The following is a 16240-nucleotide window of genomic DNA, read 5'->3' as shown; positions in this document are numbered from 1 at the left end:
ACTATAAAAAGCTCTGAAGGGCCTGGTAGGGAAGATCATGTTGGAGAAAGTTTATGTGGTTATTAAGTGTTAACACGGACTTAATGGTCCATAATCAATCAAAGAAAGTGAATGGATAAAGACTTAATTATAAAACATGATTTAAAAAAATCTGTGAATGGGTTAAGTACATGGGATCAAATTACAGTTAAATTGAGTTGATGAGATCCTCAAAACAGATGAAAAGTTTGAACAAGAGGCACACGATGAAGTACTGCTAATTGTGAACTCAAGCACCATTTTGTTATGACCTCAAGCATCATTTGTTATGAAATCTGAGATAGAAAGATGTGGGGTAATTTATTCTATGACATTGACATTAAATAGGTTTAGCTTTAGTAACTTTTTTTTTTCCAATCACCTACTTATTTTCTTCAGTTTACTTTTTCTTTACTCTTACTACTTTTTGTACTTTACACTGTGTTACTTACCCTGAAAAGGAATAGCAAAGTAAATATAGATTGATAGATTTGTTTAGCTGAGCTCTCTGGAGAACTGAATCCTAGTCTAGAGCAGTTGTGAGATTCAAATTTTTTTACTACCAGTTCTGTGGGCATGGCTTGGTGGGTGTGGCAGGGGAAGGATACTGTAAAATCTCCAGTCAAAGGTAGTATTTGGTTTCTCCGAACTACTCAAATTTTCTGCTACTGGTTCTCCAGAACTGGTCAGAACCTGCTGAATACCACCTCTGGTCCAGAGGTCAGATACTTACCATCTTTTAGTGGAAGATATTGGCATTTTATGTTCGTAATATTGTCTTAATACAAAATAGAATTATAAATGATTGCCAACTTCCTCTGGATTTTGACCATTTTTATAGGCCTTGCTAAACTAATGGAGGCTAGTGAATCTGTTGCTAAACTCTCTCAGGACCTGGCGGTAAAAGAAAAGGAATTGGCTTTGGCTTCTGTAAAAGCAGACAAAGTAAGTATAAGCACACATTAGAACATTAAGTACACAAAGGTTGCTCATGGGTTTTTAGTTGTTTGGCCTATGTTTTTAAGCTGTTGGAACCTCCTGAATCAATCCATATTTTCCCTACTGCTCAAAAATATGCATTTTAGAATCTGTAATGGATGGAGGTTCATAAAAGCCTAATACCATCTATTCATGTTGTTATTCTTTTTATACTGTACAGCTTCAGAGTTCAGACAAATGCTCAAAATTGATCTGATGACATATTTCCTTGATCCCATAATGATTATTTTAACTGCTACAACTGGATTATGTCTGTTTATTTATTTATAGCAATTGATTAAATACTAGTCTAGTCCATCAACTCAAGGCACTTTAGAACAGTTAAACTGAAAATAAAATCACAAAATCTAGCACCATACACAATCCATTATGTTAAGATCATACACATATAAAACACATAAAAAAAACCAGTTGTTTAGCCATGCAGTTATTGGTTGAAATTGTTGTAGTGACCTTCCAAAAGGACAGTATAGTGGGGGCTATATTGCCCTATGTTTTGGGGTGATCCTCAATATCAATGAAAGTTATTAAATCTATCTTTCAGTGATAATATGCTTTCTGTTCTCATCAAAAAGTCATGCTAAGGCTTTTACTAAAGATTTTAGAAATAGTTAATTGAGCCAGTTATTACCAATATTTAATCCTCCGTTCTTCTCAATTTTAGGCAGTGTTGAACGAGGATGATTTTTAAGATTCTTGTCACCCTAACCCAACAGAGATCTCTTTTTCAAAGGTGAAAAGCCCAGGAACCAGGATAAAGTAATCAGTCTTACCTTGAAAAACTGGATCTGCTTTCTAGCTACACTTTTGTCTGACTTGCATTGGCTTATTCCCTTTCCTTCCGACTATGTGCTCAACTTTGTGCTTAGTAAACAAATATTTACATACATCTTCAGGCAGAAAACTGCATAGCTCTCTACAAATTCCCATTAAAAAGGCAAGGTGATTTGCAAGGAATGGAAGAAAGGACTGATAACAAAAGGGATATACAAACTGGTAAATGAAGTCAGTAAGAATGGAGTCAAGAAAATTAAAGCTGAGAAAGAGCTGCATTGGAGAAAACTGCAGGATATAAATAAAACATATTTCCAGAGTGTTAAAATATGATTCAGGGCATTTGTGCTCTAGTACATGGGGAAGGTGGTGAATAATATGAGGAAACATCAACAAGGAGGATGTGCTTTGTGCTGTCTATGCACTTCTCTTATCCCAGAAGAAGAAATTCTTCTTAACGTGCCTGAGGAAAGGAGGGAAACATAGTTCAGAATCAAAAAGGGTATATTAAGAGTCTACCTTGCTACTAAAAAGAAAAAAAATACAAACCTCTTTCCAACCACATCCTATGATTTTTATGAGATGGTCCTTTGCTTCTTTACCTTGATTGGCTTCCTTGATTTATGTCTTTCCCTTCTTGCTTGTACGTTCAGTGTCGTTTTCTGGTTCATGAGGCTTCCCACTTCCCACTTTGATTTGCTAATTCCAGCAGACTTTTATCCTTAACTAGAACATGTACTGAAAATGGATGAGTTGAGCCTCTTGGCTCTCCAAAGCTGCTCAGTAGTTTTAAATAATTTTAAATTAAAATATTTGCAGTATCACTAACTGATAAAGAAATTACTGTTTTTTATATTATTTCTTCCATCCTGCAAATCATTTTCCACTGAGTGGGAAAAAATGGTTTTTTTTTAATTTAAAGGTTTTTTTTGTAGATTTGTTATTAATAATAAGGTGAAAAGTAAATGTTTTTGGTAGGTAATGCATCAATTAATTAATTGTGTTCAAGAACTACAGGCTTAATAAGTGTTATTTTCCATCTGCCACATGATCATATACATGATTCTTCAATAGGAAGGAATTTATCCAATTGATATTGTGCTGAAAATGACAGCTTATTTAGTGCATTGTTTCCTTATTTAATACAAGTTCTTCCTGTTTCTGGAACTGTATGCTTGAGAATGAAGAAGTAAGGAAGACTAGGGAGTCTGTCCTGGCTAAGCCAGTTCCCAATGTCAGCCATATTATAGCTTTGGCTTTTACCATTCTAAATTTCAGATATTTGCTCTGCAAATGATGGTGCATCCTTTTTAAAAATGTTATATTAGGTGCTGGCAGAAGTGACTGTAAGTGCTGAGGCTTCAGCTAAAGTGAAGAATGAAGTTCAAGGGGTGAAAGACAAAGCCCAGAAGATTGTAGATGAAATTGACTCAGAGAAAGTGGTAGCAGAGGCAAAGCTGGAAGCAGCCAGACCAGCCTTAGAAGAAGCTGAAGCTGCTTTGAATGTGAGTGGTGTTTAGCATGTTGTGAATGAAATGTGCAATATAAAAAATGCAGCTTGTGTAATTCTTCTGTAAATTTATGGTGCGAAACTAGAGAATGTTAATTCAAAATAGTTTCCATGTAAGCTTAAATTACCTGCTGTAATTTACCATCTTGATTATAGCGCTTTTAATGGTTGGTAAAATTAGTGTCTCCCTATTTCAAATTCCCAATGTCATTTTTGGCAGCTGAAATAGGAATTAAATGTAAGAGTAAAGTTTCTTAGTAATTTTATAAAATATTAATCAAATATTAGTCATATATTTTAGCACGCCTGGTGACTCGATGTTTAAATACCTTAACTGAAACAACATTCAGAATGTCTGAGCTTCATATATTATGTCAAACCCAGAGAATACAGCTGCCGCTAATTAAGGAAGAACAACCTATCAGCACCAAAGCCCTTTGTGTTTATCAGTTTGTTTGTAATTGTGGAAACAATTACATCAGCAGAATTGGTAGGTGCTTGGCTTTCAGAATGAAGGAGCATTTTCCGAAATGGGTCCAGGCAGCCTTGAGTAATCCAACAACAAAAAATCATGGCCATAAAATGCCTTCTTCAGCATTTGTGAGACACTTACTAGCTACAGGCCACCAGGTGGATCCAAACTCTGCATTTAAAGTTTTACTGCACCATAGGATCTCTCATTTTCTGCATTTTGCCAAAGCCGTTGCCATTAGTTGATTGAAGCTTCCCTAGTGCATGCAGAAACAACTGTAGGTCAATCCACGCCTCCTATGGGCTTGAGGTTTGTCATTGGTTGCTTCCCTGCACACATTATAGGCTGAATTAATACTTTTGCTAGATTTTATACTTCAGGCTGATTTTAATCATGTTATTATAATGTTGGTACTGATGAGTCAAGATGAAATGCTTGCATCTACCACTGTTTGTCTTTTAACTATTATTTTTTTAAAAAATACTTTTTTCCCTAGACTATCAAACCTGCAGACATTGCAACAGTTCGAAAACTTGCCAAGCCACCTCATCTGATTATGAGGATCATGGATTGTTGTCTATTGCTATTCCAAAAGAAAATTGATCCAGTGACCATGGATCCAGAAAGGCCTTGCTTAAAACCATCCTGGAGTGAATCATTGAAAGTAAGCGATGTTTCCAAGCACTGTTAATATATTCTTTAAATCTATGGTTGAAATCTCATAGAATCATAGGGCTGGAAGGGACCTTGAAGGTCTTCTAATCCAACCTCCTCCCCCTTATACTATTTCAGACTAATGGTTGTCCAATATTTTGTTGAAAATCTCCAGTGTGTAGCAAAGCCACAGTGCAGTTTTTAGAAGCGGGAGTTCTCAGTTTCAGTTTGCCTTCTTCAGCCAAAAACATAATATACTAATCTAAAAAATTCCTGATTCTCACAAATGTTTTGTTTTTAGGTGTAATGTCTACAACAAAAAAAGCATTATTTAATGAGAATAATTTATCTTCCTTTTCTTTTCTCTTGGTCCATTTGATCCATATGTTCCATATACAATATTTGTTTTTGGATTTGATCCTCATTTATCCTGAAGTGACCAAACTACATCAACATACTTTCTTGTACTGGCTTTTTACTTTTGTATTCAATTCAGATGTATTGTCCTCTGTACTTCATGACCTTCTCTTTTCTTAAGTAATAATTGCACAATACCACGAGCACCAGAAAAAGATATTTAGTTTTTATTTATTTTATTTATTTATTTGGTTTGTCAATTGCTTACAAGATAATACGTATAAGTAAAAACATAGTTATGAATACATGGATACATATAAGAAAAATAAATAAAAAAAGAAACAATAGGACAGGGACGGTAGGCATGTTGGTGTGCTTATGCATGCCCCCTACAGACCTCTTAGGAAAGGGGTGAGGTTAATACTAGACAGTCTAAGGTTAAAGTTTTGGGGGTTTGGGGAGGCATGTACATGCTAATATATACACACACACAGGCACACAGATACACAGACACACTTTGCCAGTATGATTTGAATTAATTTTTTTAAGAAGTTTTTTTCTTCTGTTCAGTTGTGTCTGGTTCGTAGAGACTGTCTGAACAAGTCTCTGCAGTTTCTTGCATAGGGTTTTCAGAAATGATTTGGCATTTTCTCCTTCCTCGGTGTGAGAGAAAATGACTGGCCCCAAATTACTCAGTTGGCTTTGAGTCTAAGGCAGGACTAGAACTTGTGATCTCCCAGTTTCTAGCCTGGTGCCTTAACTATTACACCAAGCCAGCTCTCTTTAAGAAGGTAACCAACAATAATATGATTTGGGTTACTCATATATTACATAATTAGCATTTCTCAAATATCTTCAGTCCAATAACATTTTACACTTCATCTGCTTGCTTCCCCTGCTTCCTTAGGTCAGTTCTTTAATCCTTCATTTCAGCCATGTTCCTAATTATAAAATCTCTTCCTCATCCCACCCCACAGGAGTGGAGCTTGCTGTTCCTCAAAACCTCATATAATAAAATCAAAGATAAATAAACTGAGAATAGGTATCTGAATCAGCCAAAAATAGTATTTTGAAACATTCCATATATTAACATTTCTTACTCCATCATTTCAGTAATGGAACTAACAATGGTGTTAATGTTTTGAGACTTGTTTAAGGAGAGAATTTTTTTTTTAATTTAGAGAGAAGATGGGCTCAGAAAACTATAATATCTGGAAATGTGGTAAAGGAAAACATTAATTTTTTAGGCAATGATGCTTTCTGTTTCCTCACTGTTCTTTTTACAGCTAATGAGTGGACCATTTCTCCAGAGTCTCCAACAATTTGCCAAGGATACTATCAATGAAGAGATGGTTGAATTATTGCAGCCTTATTTTCAAATGGAGGATTATACTTTTGAGAATGGCAAAAAAGTCTGTGGTAATGTGGCAGGGCTACTTTCTTGGACCCTGGCCATGGCAACGTTTTACGGCATAAACAGAGATGTATTGCCTCTTAAGGTAAAATAACATGATTTAGATTCATTTCTAGTTAACGAGAAGAAAACTATCACAAACTCTTATTATCATTTCTATTTGCACAGAATAACTACAGAGACATCAAGTATCTCATCTACTTTTAGTTTCAGAGATTTTGTAACAAATAATTTAACTATTCTTGAAAACTGATACATGTAATTTAATATAGGGACAAACAGAAATAAGTTCTTCAACTGTACACAGTGTTGTAAATAGTGCTAATTAAAATGCAAAACCATTAAAATACACCATTTTGAAAAAGACATAGCAGTGACTTTGGCTCTGTGATATTACCCTGTTTCTCCCACAATACAGCCTCCCCCAATAGGAAGTCCCAGCATGTTTTATAGGCATGTAATGAAATTAAGCCCCTCCCCCCAAATTAAGGCCTATATTAAAACATGCGAAATGGGGGGAATGGTGGGGGGGGCTTGCCATTAGGAAGTACTTTTGTTGCACACCCAGATATGGTGCTTCCTGCATTGACCCCGATACGAAGTGCCCCACCAACACCAAGGTCAACATCTAAGCCGTCGCCGCCTGCCCGAAGATGCAAGCAGGGGGAATTAAGTCACCCCTGAAAAGATGGCCTAGCCATTTTTTCGGGGCTCAGAAAAAAATAAGACCCGGCCTTATTATATGAGAAACACGGTATTAATGATGCCTTTCCTTCAGTGGTGGGATTCAAAATGTTTTACTACCGGTTCTGTGGGTATGGCTTGGTGGGCGTGTCAGGGGAAGGCTACTGTAAGATCTCCAGTCAGAGGTGGTATTTGCTGGTTCTCCGAACTACTCAAAATTTCTGCTGCCGGTTCTCCAGAACTGGCTAGAACCTGCTGAATACCACCTCTGCTTTCCTTCCTTTCTCCCTCCCTCCTTCCCTCCTTATGGCTATAACAAGCCATAGCTTGGGTGGCTTACTTAAGTTAAACAATATAAAACCTTCCTTAATTAAACAGAAAAATAACAAGCTCAGTGGTAGATTCATCAAATATCCTGACCCAGTGCCTACAGAAAGAATCAGGACCTAATGGCAGTGTTTGGGCCATGCACGTTCCAGAAAGATTTTTGTTCCAGATGTCAGAAGCAGTGATGGAGAAGGCATGCCTTTTGAATCCTATAAGATGGCATTGTTTAATTAGCAGGACTGAAGCATGCTGATCCTTCTGGATTTTCTTGAGCAGACAGAGACAATTAGAATCAGGGAGCTCCAGAAATATCCAGACCATATGCTATGCAGTGACAAACCAGCACTTGGGTACGAAGTGTTTTGGACCTGCATATGCCCCTATGAAGGGATATTCTAGGCTGTAAGACTGGTAAATATAGCCAGCTGCCCAGTCATGGATCTCTTGTTTTATTATCAAATTGTCACCTTAGTTTTTCTTTACATAGAAGATAAGAACCAAAGCAGTGTTTTCTGAGATTGAACAGTTACTTGGATAGTAACTTCTTACTAAATTACTTCCACCCCATCCCCCACTTTATAGAAATATATAAGAAAAATATATCTACAATGACTAATTGATTGATTATGGCCCATCAGGTATTTTTCAGCTTCTAGCAATCACAAATATATATTTTCTCCATGACATCCTATCCCTAATCTGGTCTTTCATGTATTTCAATGCTGCATCCATCATTACTGTGACCGAGTACATCCATGTTCCTGCTGGTCATTCTCTACTTCTCTTTCCTTCCACCTTTCCCAATATTAAAGTATTTTCCAGGTGGCTTGATGTGTTGAAAAGAAGATAATTTGGGCCTGATCATTTGTGTCTTCAGTGAGAACTGGTGTTTTTTTTTTTCTTGGCTGTCCATGGTATTCTCAGGTATTCTCAGACGTCTTCTCCAACAATAACTCAAATATGTCTTGCTTCTTCCAAGGCTAACTCACTTTAAACATAAAAATAATTTTTAGTGAACATACTGCTTCATTTTTTTTAATTTTTAGACTAACTTAGCGAAACAAGAAGGACGCTTGAAAATAGCCAATGCAGAATTAGGGAAGGCACAATCATTGCTAGATGAGAAGCAAGCAGAGCTGGACAAAGTACAAGCCAAGTTTGATGCAGCTATGCAGGAGAAGATGGTAAACAAGATAAAAATTCCAAATCACATGTTCCATATATTTTGCTATTACTTATTGTATGCACTTTTCAAAACAGAATAGGAAAGTGCTTGCTTGGCAATTTTGGATGCTCTTTGCTTAACTTGTCATTGCCCCTGCTTCCTCAGTTTTAAGACAGGGAGAGGAATCAGGAAGTAGACATTGGCACTGTCTACTTTTGCATTCCCATATCCATATCATCAAGCTTCTGAGATTGGTATGATACTGAAATTTCATTGAAACTCTAGTTAGTACTTTAAGCAGAAGGCTATATTGATCATCTGCCTGTTGATCTTGCCGCCTTCAGATCTTCGCCCCATCTTATTGAAATTCTCTTTTCAATTCATGTAATCAGAAGTTGGCATGTTGCAAAGGGCAGGGGAGAGACATTGAAACATTACCAAATAAAGAAAATATCTAGTTTTATCTTGACTTACAGAAATGTTTCTAGGCCTCATGTATTGCTAACAAGCATTTTAGAAAGTAAAAATGGCAGATGGTTATAGATCAATATTTTATTTGAATGTGTGAGTGCCTGGGGTGTGAAGAAAGAAACTGAATAATAATTATAGCTTCCAGGCAAGCTCAAGGAATTAGCAAGACATACCTACATTAATCTGCCTTTTAGTAAGTGAATGTTTTGTGATTAGTTGTTTTGGCAGGCAAGAGACCTTGGTAGGAGGCAGTGTGTAGATAATTTAAATAAAATTCTGCAAAAAAGCAGGTATTTTGATTCCTTGGTTAGTGAAATTCCAAAATCCATTAAGGTTCCTAAGCTATGTATGCTCTGAATTAATTATGCCTAGTAAAAAAGTGACAGTTTTTTTTATCTTCGTACCCAAATTTGCAACTAGAATCTGTGCCAAATATGCTGGGGTTAACATATTTATTTTCAAGTTGCATGGTCAACCTGCACAGTTCTTGGGATGAAGCCCTTGAAAAGTGTAATGTATATTTTCAAATGTCAGGACCTCTTGAATGATGCTGAAATGTGCAGGAGAAAGATGCAGGCTGCTTCTGCCCTTATCGATGGCTTGAGTGGAGAGAAAATCCGGTGGACTCAACAAAGTAAAGAGTTCAGAGCCCAGATAAATAGGTATAGTATATGACCAATGCAATAATTGTATTCTTTTTAAAATAACATAAAGCAGTCATAGGAAAAGTGAGATCAATATCTGTCTTCAATCAATAAAGTATAACTGTCCTTTTTATTATTATTTTTTTTCATACTGTTTATCTTTTAAAATGATTAGAAATAGGTAACTTTCAGATAACTGCTGGATGGACAGCGACAAAATTTTAAATGTGACTCACTCCCTTCTTGTGATAGAGACCTAAATATGTCAGCCAAAATTGGAATCTGTCAATCTGGCTTCATCCTTCTAATTTTTTTACATCTCCAGAGAAGTTTAAATCAGGGCTACTAATTGCCGAGGTTATGCCAGATATGGTAATGCTGCTTCACTGTGCTGTATTCCATTTAATCAGCTCACTGAAGCAAGAGGTTAGTGCAAGTACTGTAGGAGCTTTGTTCATTTCAGCAGTCAATCATGCACATTTTGAAAAAGCTATAAACCTTCCAGCTTGAACCTGAGAAGAAAAATAGATATCAAAGTAATTTGTTTTAAGTGCCTTTTCTGAGTGAGCATTTTAAAATGCCTTTGCCACATTCCTTTTTTTTAAAGATTAAAAAATGTATCTTAATGTAAGATTCCATGATTTTTCCTAGGCTTGTGGGAGATGTGTTACTTTGCACAGGCTTCCTTTCCTATTGTGGCCCTTTTAATCAGATATTCCGGAATCTCTTGCTTAAAGACTTATGGGAGACAGAGATGCGATCACGAAAAATCCCTTTTACCGAAAATCTGAATATCATTTCAATGTTGGTAGATCCTCCTACGGTAGGTCTTCAGTTCTGTTAGGTTTTTTTATAGTTTAGATTTTCCATTCTATTGATCATTTCACTATGTGGTTGGCTAAATCTATTAACACATGTTAGTGGCTTGATAAATTCCTTCTCGCTAATTCTGTCTGAGTACATGTTGTCACCTAGCCAACTTTGCCTGTGTGGAAAGGCTCAGCAGAGTAATCGCTTGGGTAAAAATATTCCAGGTAATTATCATGCTCTAGAGTAAGAAGTTGAAGAATTGCACTTACATGTAAAAATGTTATTAAAATAGCAACAGAATATTCATTGCCCCCTCAAAAATTGTATTTAAGTCCCCCCTGCCTCTGGGGTGAGAATGAAGTCAATACTATTATATTACAAAGGAGACAGTATTACAATGAAAGCTGTGGAGAGGCTGTAGGTAATTGCCCTTTGGAAGGCCAAGCATTTTTACGGGGAAAATATAGTAAAAATATGTCAGTGTGTGGTGGCGAAATAGATAGGGGTTCATATGTGGTACTGAGTACATAAACCAATCTTTTCCCTGTCACTTCCATGTTGAGACTGTAATCTTTACAATAGGCTGCATTAACTCCCATTTTACAATTGAATGATGGTAGCAGTAAAGTGTCCTAGGTAACCAGGATTCTAGAAGGACAGCATTCAGAGCTTATTGTTCTTGTTGTTTGATTCAATTTTCTTATTTATTTTATGTCCTCTTCTACATACCCAGATCAGTGAGTGGAATCTGCAAGGGCTTCCAGGAGATGAGCTCTCAGTTCAAAATGGCATCATTGTTACAAAAGCAACCAGATACCCACTTTTGATAGATCCACAAACTCAAGGGAAAACATGGATTAAGCAGAAAGAAAAGGATAATGATTTACAAGTATGTCTTACAGAATTTTAATATTCCCTTCAAATTCCTGTTTCTCTTCCACTCCCACATTTCAGAAAACTCAGCTATAGTAATGATTACATATGAAGAGGAGAGTTACTGCATTGCAGGATCCAGAGCAGATCAATAGCAATGTTTCTTGGATGAAGAGGAGCTAAACTTTTTATCTTAACCAGGTCATTGGAAGAGATGCCCCCAGGTTTGCCACTTTGGCACCCTCAAAAAAAAGAAGTTTATCAGTGCATTAAATCAATAGTTAATTAAAGAAATGTGTCACGCTGTAATCTGATACCTGATGGTACTTCTTCCCTCACACCTGGTGTTGTTTATTAAATTTAAATTTTCCTCATGTAATATTTTGGGTAGTAACTCCTTCTTCTATTTGTTTGGTATCTTCCAGAAATGATCATTTATTCATGTATTAAAAGCAAGATAATTCTACTCAGAACCATCTAACCCAAAGAGTTATAATCTTCACAGAATTTTCATTTGTCAATCTGAAAACACCTTAGATAATCCATCCCTGTGCTTTACATGGCACTGGAATAAGGTCATGACCTTAGAAAACAGGAACATTAAAAAGTAGTTTAAGTTCTGGTTAAAATTTCTCAGGCAGAAGTGGGTATTCTGGGATTCAAAATGGAAAAATAGTAACTTGCCTCCAAGAATTGTCATAAAGTAAAATATAACAGGAAATTTAGAGAATTATGCAATCCTATATGAATCCTCACAAAGATAAAGAATTCACTAAAACTAAATTTACTGAGATTTACATCAGATTAAGCAGGGACATGTTTATAAGAACTTTAAGGAAATTCTAAAAACAAAGGAAAATAAGAACTTTGGTCAACTATATTGCCTTTGTTTATAATCAACTATTTTTATTCCTAAGGTGACAACTTTGAATCATAAATATTTCCGTAGCCACTTAGAGGATGCCCTTTCTCTGGGAAGGCCACTTTTAATAGAGGACATCAGGGAAGAATTAGATCCTGCGCTTGATAATATATTAGAAAAGAACTTCATTAAATCAGGAAGCTCTTTCAAGGTTAGCTATGTTATTCATTATATTCTGCTTTTTGTTTAAGTATATGACAAATGTTCTCAGACAAACCACTTTACAGAAATTCTATAATCAAACAGGGAACCTTCCTCTTCATTCTAAGACCAGTTCCTTCAACCTCCAAAGAATAGTTAAGTCAGAAATCTCCTTGACAAGATGTTATTTGTTTCTGAACCTCTAGGGGAAAAGATTCTGATTTTTCCTCCCGCTCCTTTCCATTGCTTCATTGGAAGCCTCCTCCCACCCATCCACCCACTGCTTGCCTGCTACAAGGACAGAAACGTTTTACTAGATAATGGTAGTGGCATTTCAGAGATTGTTTTTTTTTTTTAAAAAAAATACTAGGCTTTTATGAGGCAGCCTTGATTCTCCTTGACATATTGGTTTATTCTGCAGTTTGGCTCGCTGAGGTACAGAAGTGGCCTGAACACAACATTTAGCATCCCACTCTGGACTGACAATTCCAATAGTTGGAAAGTTTCTTTCCATGCTCAGAAATCTGTGTTCGGCCAATACTGGAGGAAGCAAAGCATAGCAATCAGGCTACTTTTTTTTGCTTTGCTTCACTTCACTGCTAAAAAAGGATTTACTGTGGGTTTAATGAGATGGTTTAATGAGATCCAAGATTTCTGTCCTACTGAAGTCTCTTTGTCCAAGTGAAGCCATTTTTTTAATGATATGAAGCAACCATTATGTATCCAAATGGCATTGATTCTGCTCCATCCTGTGATAGAAAACAAGAATGGTAGCTTTTATTTAACATATTCACTACCGGCATCATTTTCTCCCAGCAAAATACCATTCCACATGACCACCAATTTTCCTAGGGCAGTTGATAGATATCAAATTACATTTGTCAGCAAGCTACCTCTTATGAAAATCATTGCGTTTTGGGCCATATATTTTACATTTCTATGGAAAACAGTGGGCAAATTTACCATCAAATTATGGCAATGGGGAGGAGAAGGGGATGCTGTCAGCCTTAAACTAAGGAGTTTGGAAATTGCATATAATCGATCTGTCCAAAGCTTGCTACCCCTGATATAAATCAGTGGCAAAAGCACAATGCATTCCCTTCTTTTTTTTGTAATGTTATATTAAATTCCTTGTGTGTCCAATCACTTGGCCAATAAAGAATTCTATTCTGTTCTGTTCTGTTCTGTTCTGTTCTGTTCTATTCTATTCTATTCTACTCTAAAGGTTTAAATTACTAATTGAATGTGTACCATATACCATAGAGATTAACTAACTACCATATAATAAGAAATATAAGAAATCTGAAATAATCATATATTAATATCTATATATTTATAGATATAAAGATACTGAAATAAGTATATTGGTTAATAAATTTACATGGTTAATTTCCTTGATTTTTGCCCATGTTGCAATACTTCCTCTTCACTTATATATTGGGATGGACGGGAGAGGGGCCCAACAGTGATTTAAGGACAAAAAAATATTTTATTAGAAAATATTTAAAATATTTGTTTTACTCAGGTCCAGTTAAGAAAACTGTCCATTAGGAACTGGGATGTTAAAAATACATTGAGCTGTGTGAATTTTGCATACCTTCCTGAACAATATTTTTTAGTTATTAACTGTATTATTAACAATGCAGTGAAACAAGATTTGAATTTTTATTAAGGTGAAAGTTGGAGATAAAGAAGTAGATGTCATGAATACATTTAAACTTTATATTACTACAAAATTGCCCAATCCTGCCTTCACTCCTGAAATTAATGCTAAAACATCCGTAATTGATTTTACTGTTACAATGAAAGGACTTGAAAATCAGTTATTGAAGAGAGTAATTCTCACAGAGAAACAGGTAAGATACCCTGTACAATGAGTTGTTATACATAATGAAACACCAATGTTTCACTGAAGCTTAAATACTGATTCCAAAATTGCAGCTTGCAGTTTATTAGTAGGCAAGGTGAATTTAAGATGGTGGATGAATGGTTAGCAATGCATTTTGGGACAAAGAGAACAGGCAAAGTCTATAGGATAGGAAAGGGAAAAGATTTAGACCAGGGGTGTCCAACCTTGGCAACTTTAAGACTTGTGGACTTCAACTCCCAGAATTCCTCAGCCAGCAAAACTGGCTGAGGAATTCTGGGAATTGAAGTCCACAAGTCTTAAAGTTGCCAAGGTTGGACACCCCTGATTTAGACACAAAGGTTAAGAACATTATTTTCCCCACTTTTCCTCCCCAAAATTGATTATATTATTAGGTTAAGGTACTTACAAAGATCTTCCCTCCAAAGTGACATCAGTCAACTCAAAGGGAGGTATTTCATCAAGTGTCAAGACTTCTTTGGAACCACCTTTCTTCATAAGGAGGCATTCTCAGGAGTGAATATTTTTAAGCACTCTCTCTTATAGAAAGGTGTAGAACAGCTAAGGCAAAGCCTAAGTTGCCATTAATCAAAATAAACATATCACAAATAAGATTCTAGGAAGATTTGGAAGGGGAATAAAGGTCTTGTTTGCTGGTGAGCTGGCTTAATCCCAGAAATGGAATGTTTTTAAATTTTATGTGATAACTACAACTGAAATAAAAGTATTCCTAGCCCAAACAAAGCTTCAGTGATGGAAGAGCACAGTCTTGCTCAACTTATTATCATTTTGTTTTTATTAGAAGATCAGTGAACGTATAATACTGCATTCTAAAATGTGTATTCTTTAGAAAGAATCTAAAGGCTTTTAATATGATAATATTTAAGACTTCTGTTATGCTGTTTTGGAGCCTATTAAGCAATTTTTGGTTTGCTATTTTAAATTTTTTGTGCATTAAAATTTGCTGTGTAGAGATATTATTATTAGTATTCAATTTTTACTTGTTATGCTTAGTCAAGGCCATTAGACTGTGACTCTAAACTGGGAAAATATTTGTTTTGAAGGACCTCTGTGTGCATTTATATCATAAAAATAAAATATGTAAAATATATAAATATATAATAAAATAATTGTAAAATAAGTAGTATGTTTTATGCTATCTTCTAGGCAAATCTGTGCATGATATTTTTACCTTTATTTGATTTTATTAGTTATTAAATTTATATGCTGCCCATCTTACTATCAAGCAATGATATGAATCTTGTTGTGGTTTTTGATATTGCACAATGCAGCAATGAAAGAAGCAGAGTAGAAGGAAGCATTTGCATGAGAAAAACAGCAGTAGAAAGAGGAGATTAAATTTTGTCCTCCAGATTTGTGTTGCAGTTCATTTCAAAGCTATTTTCTTAAGGAGGGTTTTTAAAGCCCTACTTCCAGATTCCATTGGGAAAGTTGCTTACTGGAAATAACTGTACAGGATGAGTGATGTACCCATTTTCTACTTCTGCAGCACACAATTTGTAAAATATAAATTATCTAAATGAATTGTTTAGGATGAAGACTAGATTGTAGCGCAGGGGTCTTCAAATATAAGTGAATTTAAAGTTGTATGCATAATTATTTAGTTTTTAAAATAGTGAACATTATTGCAGCAATTCCTTAAAAAGTTAGACATGGAAAAAGTAAAACTTGCAAATTTGGGTAGATTATGTTGTAGGCAGTAACTGTTTCATAAGAATGTAGGAATGTAAAAGAAGACAATCATGGATTTCTATAGAAATAGGTTTGTGAGATCTAGCAAAACCATTTATACCATGGCACATTTAGCTGTTGATTTCTAGTACCTAATGTTCCTGTGATCAAAAAGATCACCAAAATCCTATATGTCCTGAAGCATACACAAATACTTTCCCAAGAAGACAATCAATAAACCAGATTTAAACTAAACTTCATCTCCTTTTTAACACAAAACTGAAGAAGTAAAGACATTTTTGTTGTAATATTTAATATAGGAACTAGAAGCTGAGAGAATTAAACTCATGGAAGATGTAACTTATAATAAGAGGAAAATGAAAGAACTAGAAGATAATCTCCTTTATAAATTAACTACAACTAAAGGTATGGTATTTTTGTTTACC

The 16240-nt window shown here is 35.4% G+C and overlaps 1 protein-coding gene across 2 annotated transcripts in view; it reads left to right on the top strand.

Annotated features, from left to right (window-relative positions):
* Positions 1-16240, top strand: part of DNAH8 (dynein axonemal heavy chain 8) — a 121169-nt gene that overhangs the window by 83842 nt on the left and 21087 nt on the right. For both annotated transcript variants that reach the window (XM_087921592.1, XM_087921595.1), the window contains 11 exons: positions 860-963; positions 3120-3296; positions 4270-4437; positions 6071-6283; positions 8256-8393; positions 9380-9507; positions 10141-10312; positions 11033-11188; positions 12090-12245; positions 13909-14091; positions 16115-16220. In XM_087921592.1, the coding sequence (XP_087777718.1) occupies positions 860-963; positions 3120-3296; positions 4270-4437; positions 6071-6283; positions 8256-8393; positions 9380-9507; positions 10141-10312; positions 11033-11188; positions 12090-12245; positions 13909-14091; positions 16115-16220 (1701 nt within the window). The remainder of the gene's footprint in view (positions 1-859; positions 964-3119; positions 3297-4269; positions 4438-6070; positions 6284-8255; positions 8394-9379; positions 9508-10140; positions 10313-11032; positions 11189-12089; positions 12246-13908; positions 14092-16114; positions 16221-16240) is intronic.

The sequence above is a fragment of the Pseudonaja textilis genome, chromosome 1 (assembly GCF_049901715.1).
Source record: "Pseudonaja textilis isolate UNSWEBS1 chromosome 1, rPseTex1.2, whole genome shotgun sequence".
Lineage (NCBI taxonomy): Eukaryota > Metazoa > Chordata > Lepidosauria > Squamata > Elapidae > Pseudonaja > Pseudonaja textilis.
The sequence above is the reverse complement of the archived record's forward strand: the minus strand, read 5'-3'. Positions and strand labels throughout refer to the sequence as shown.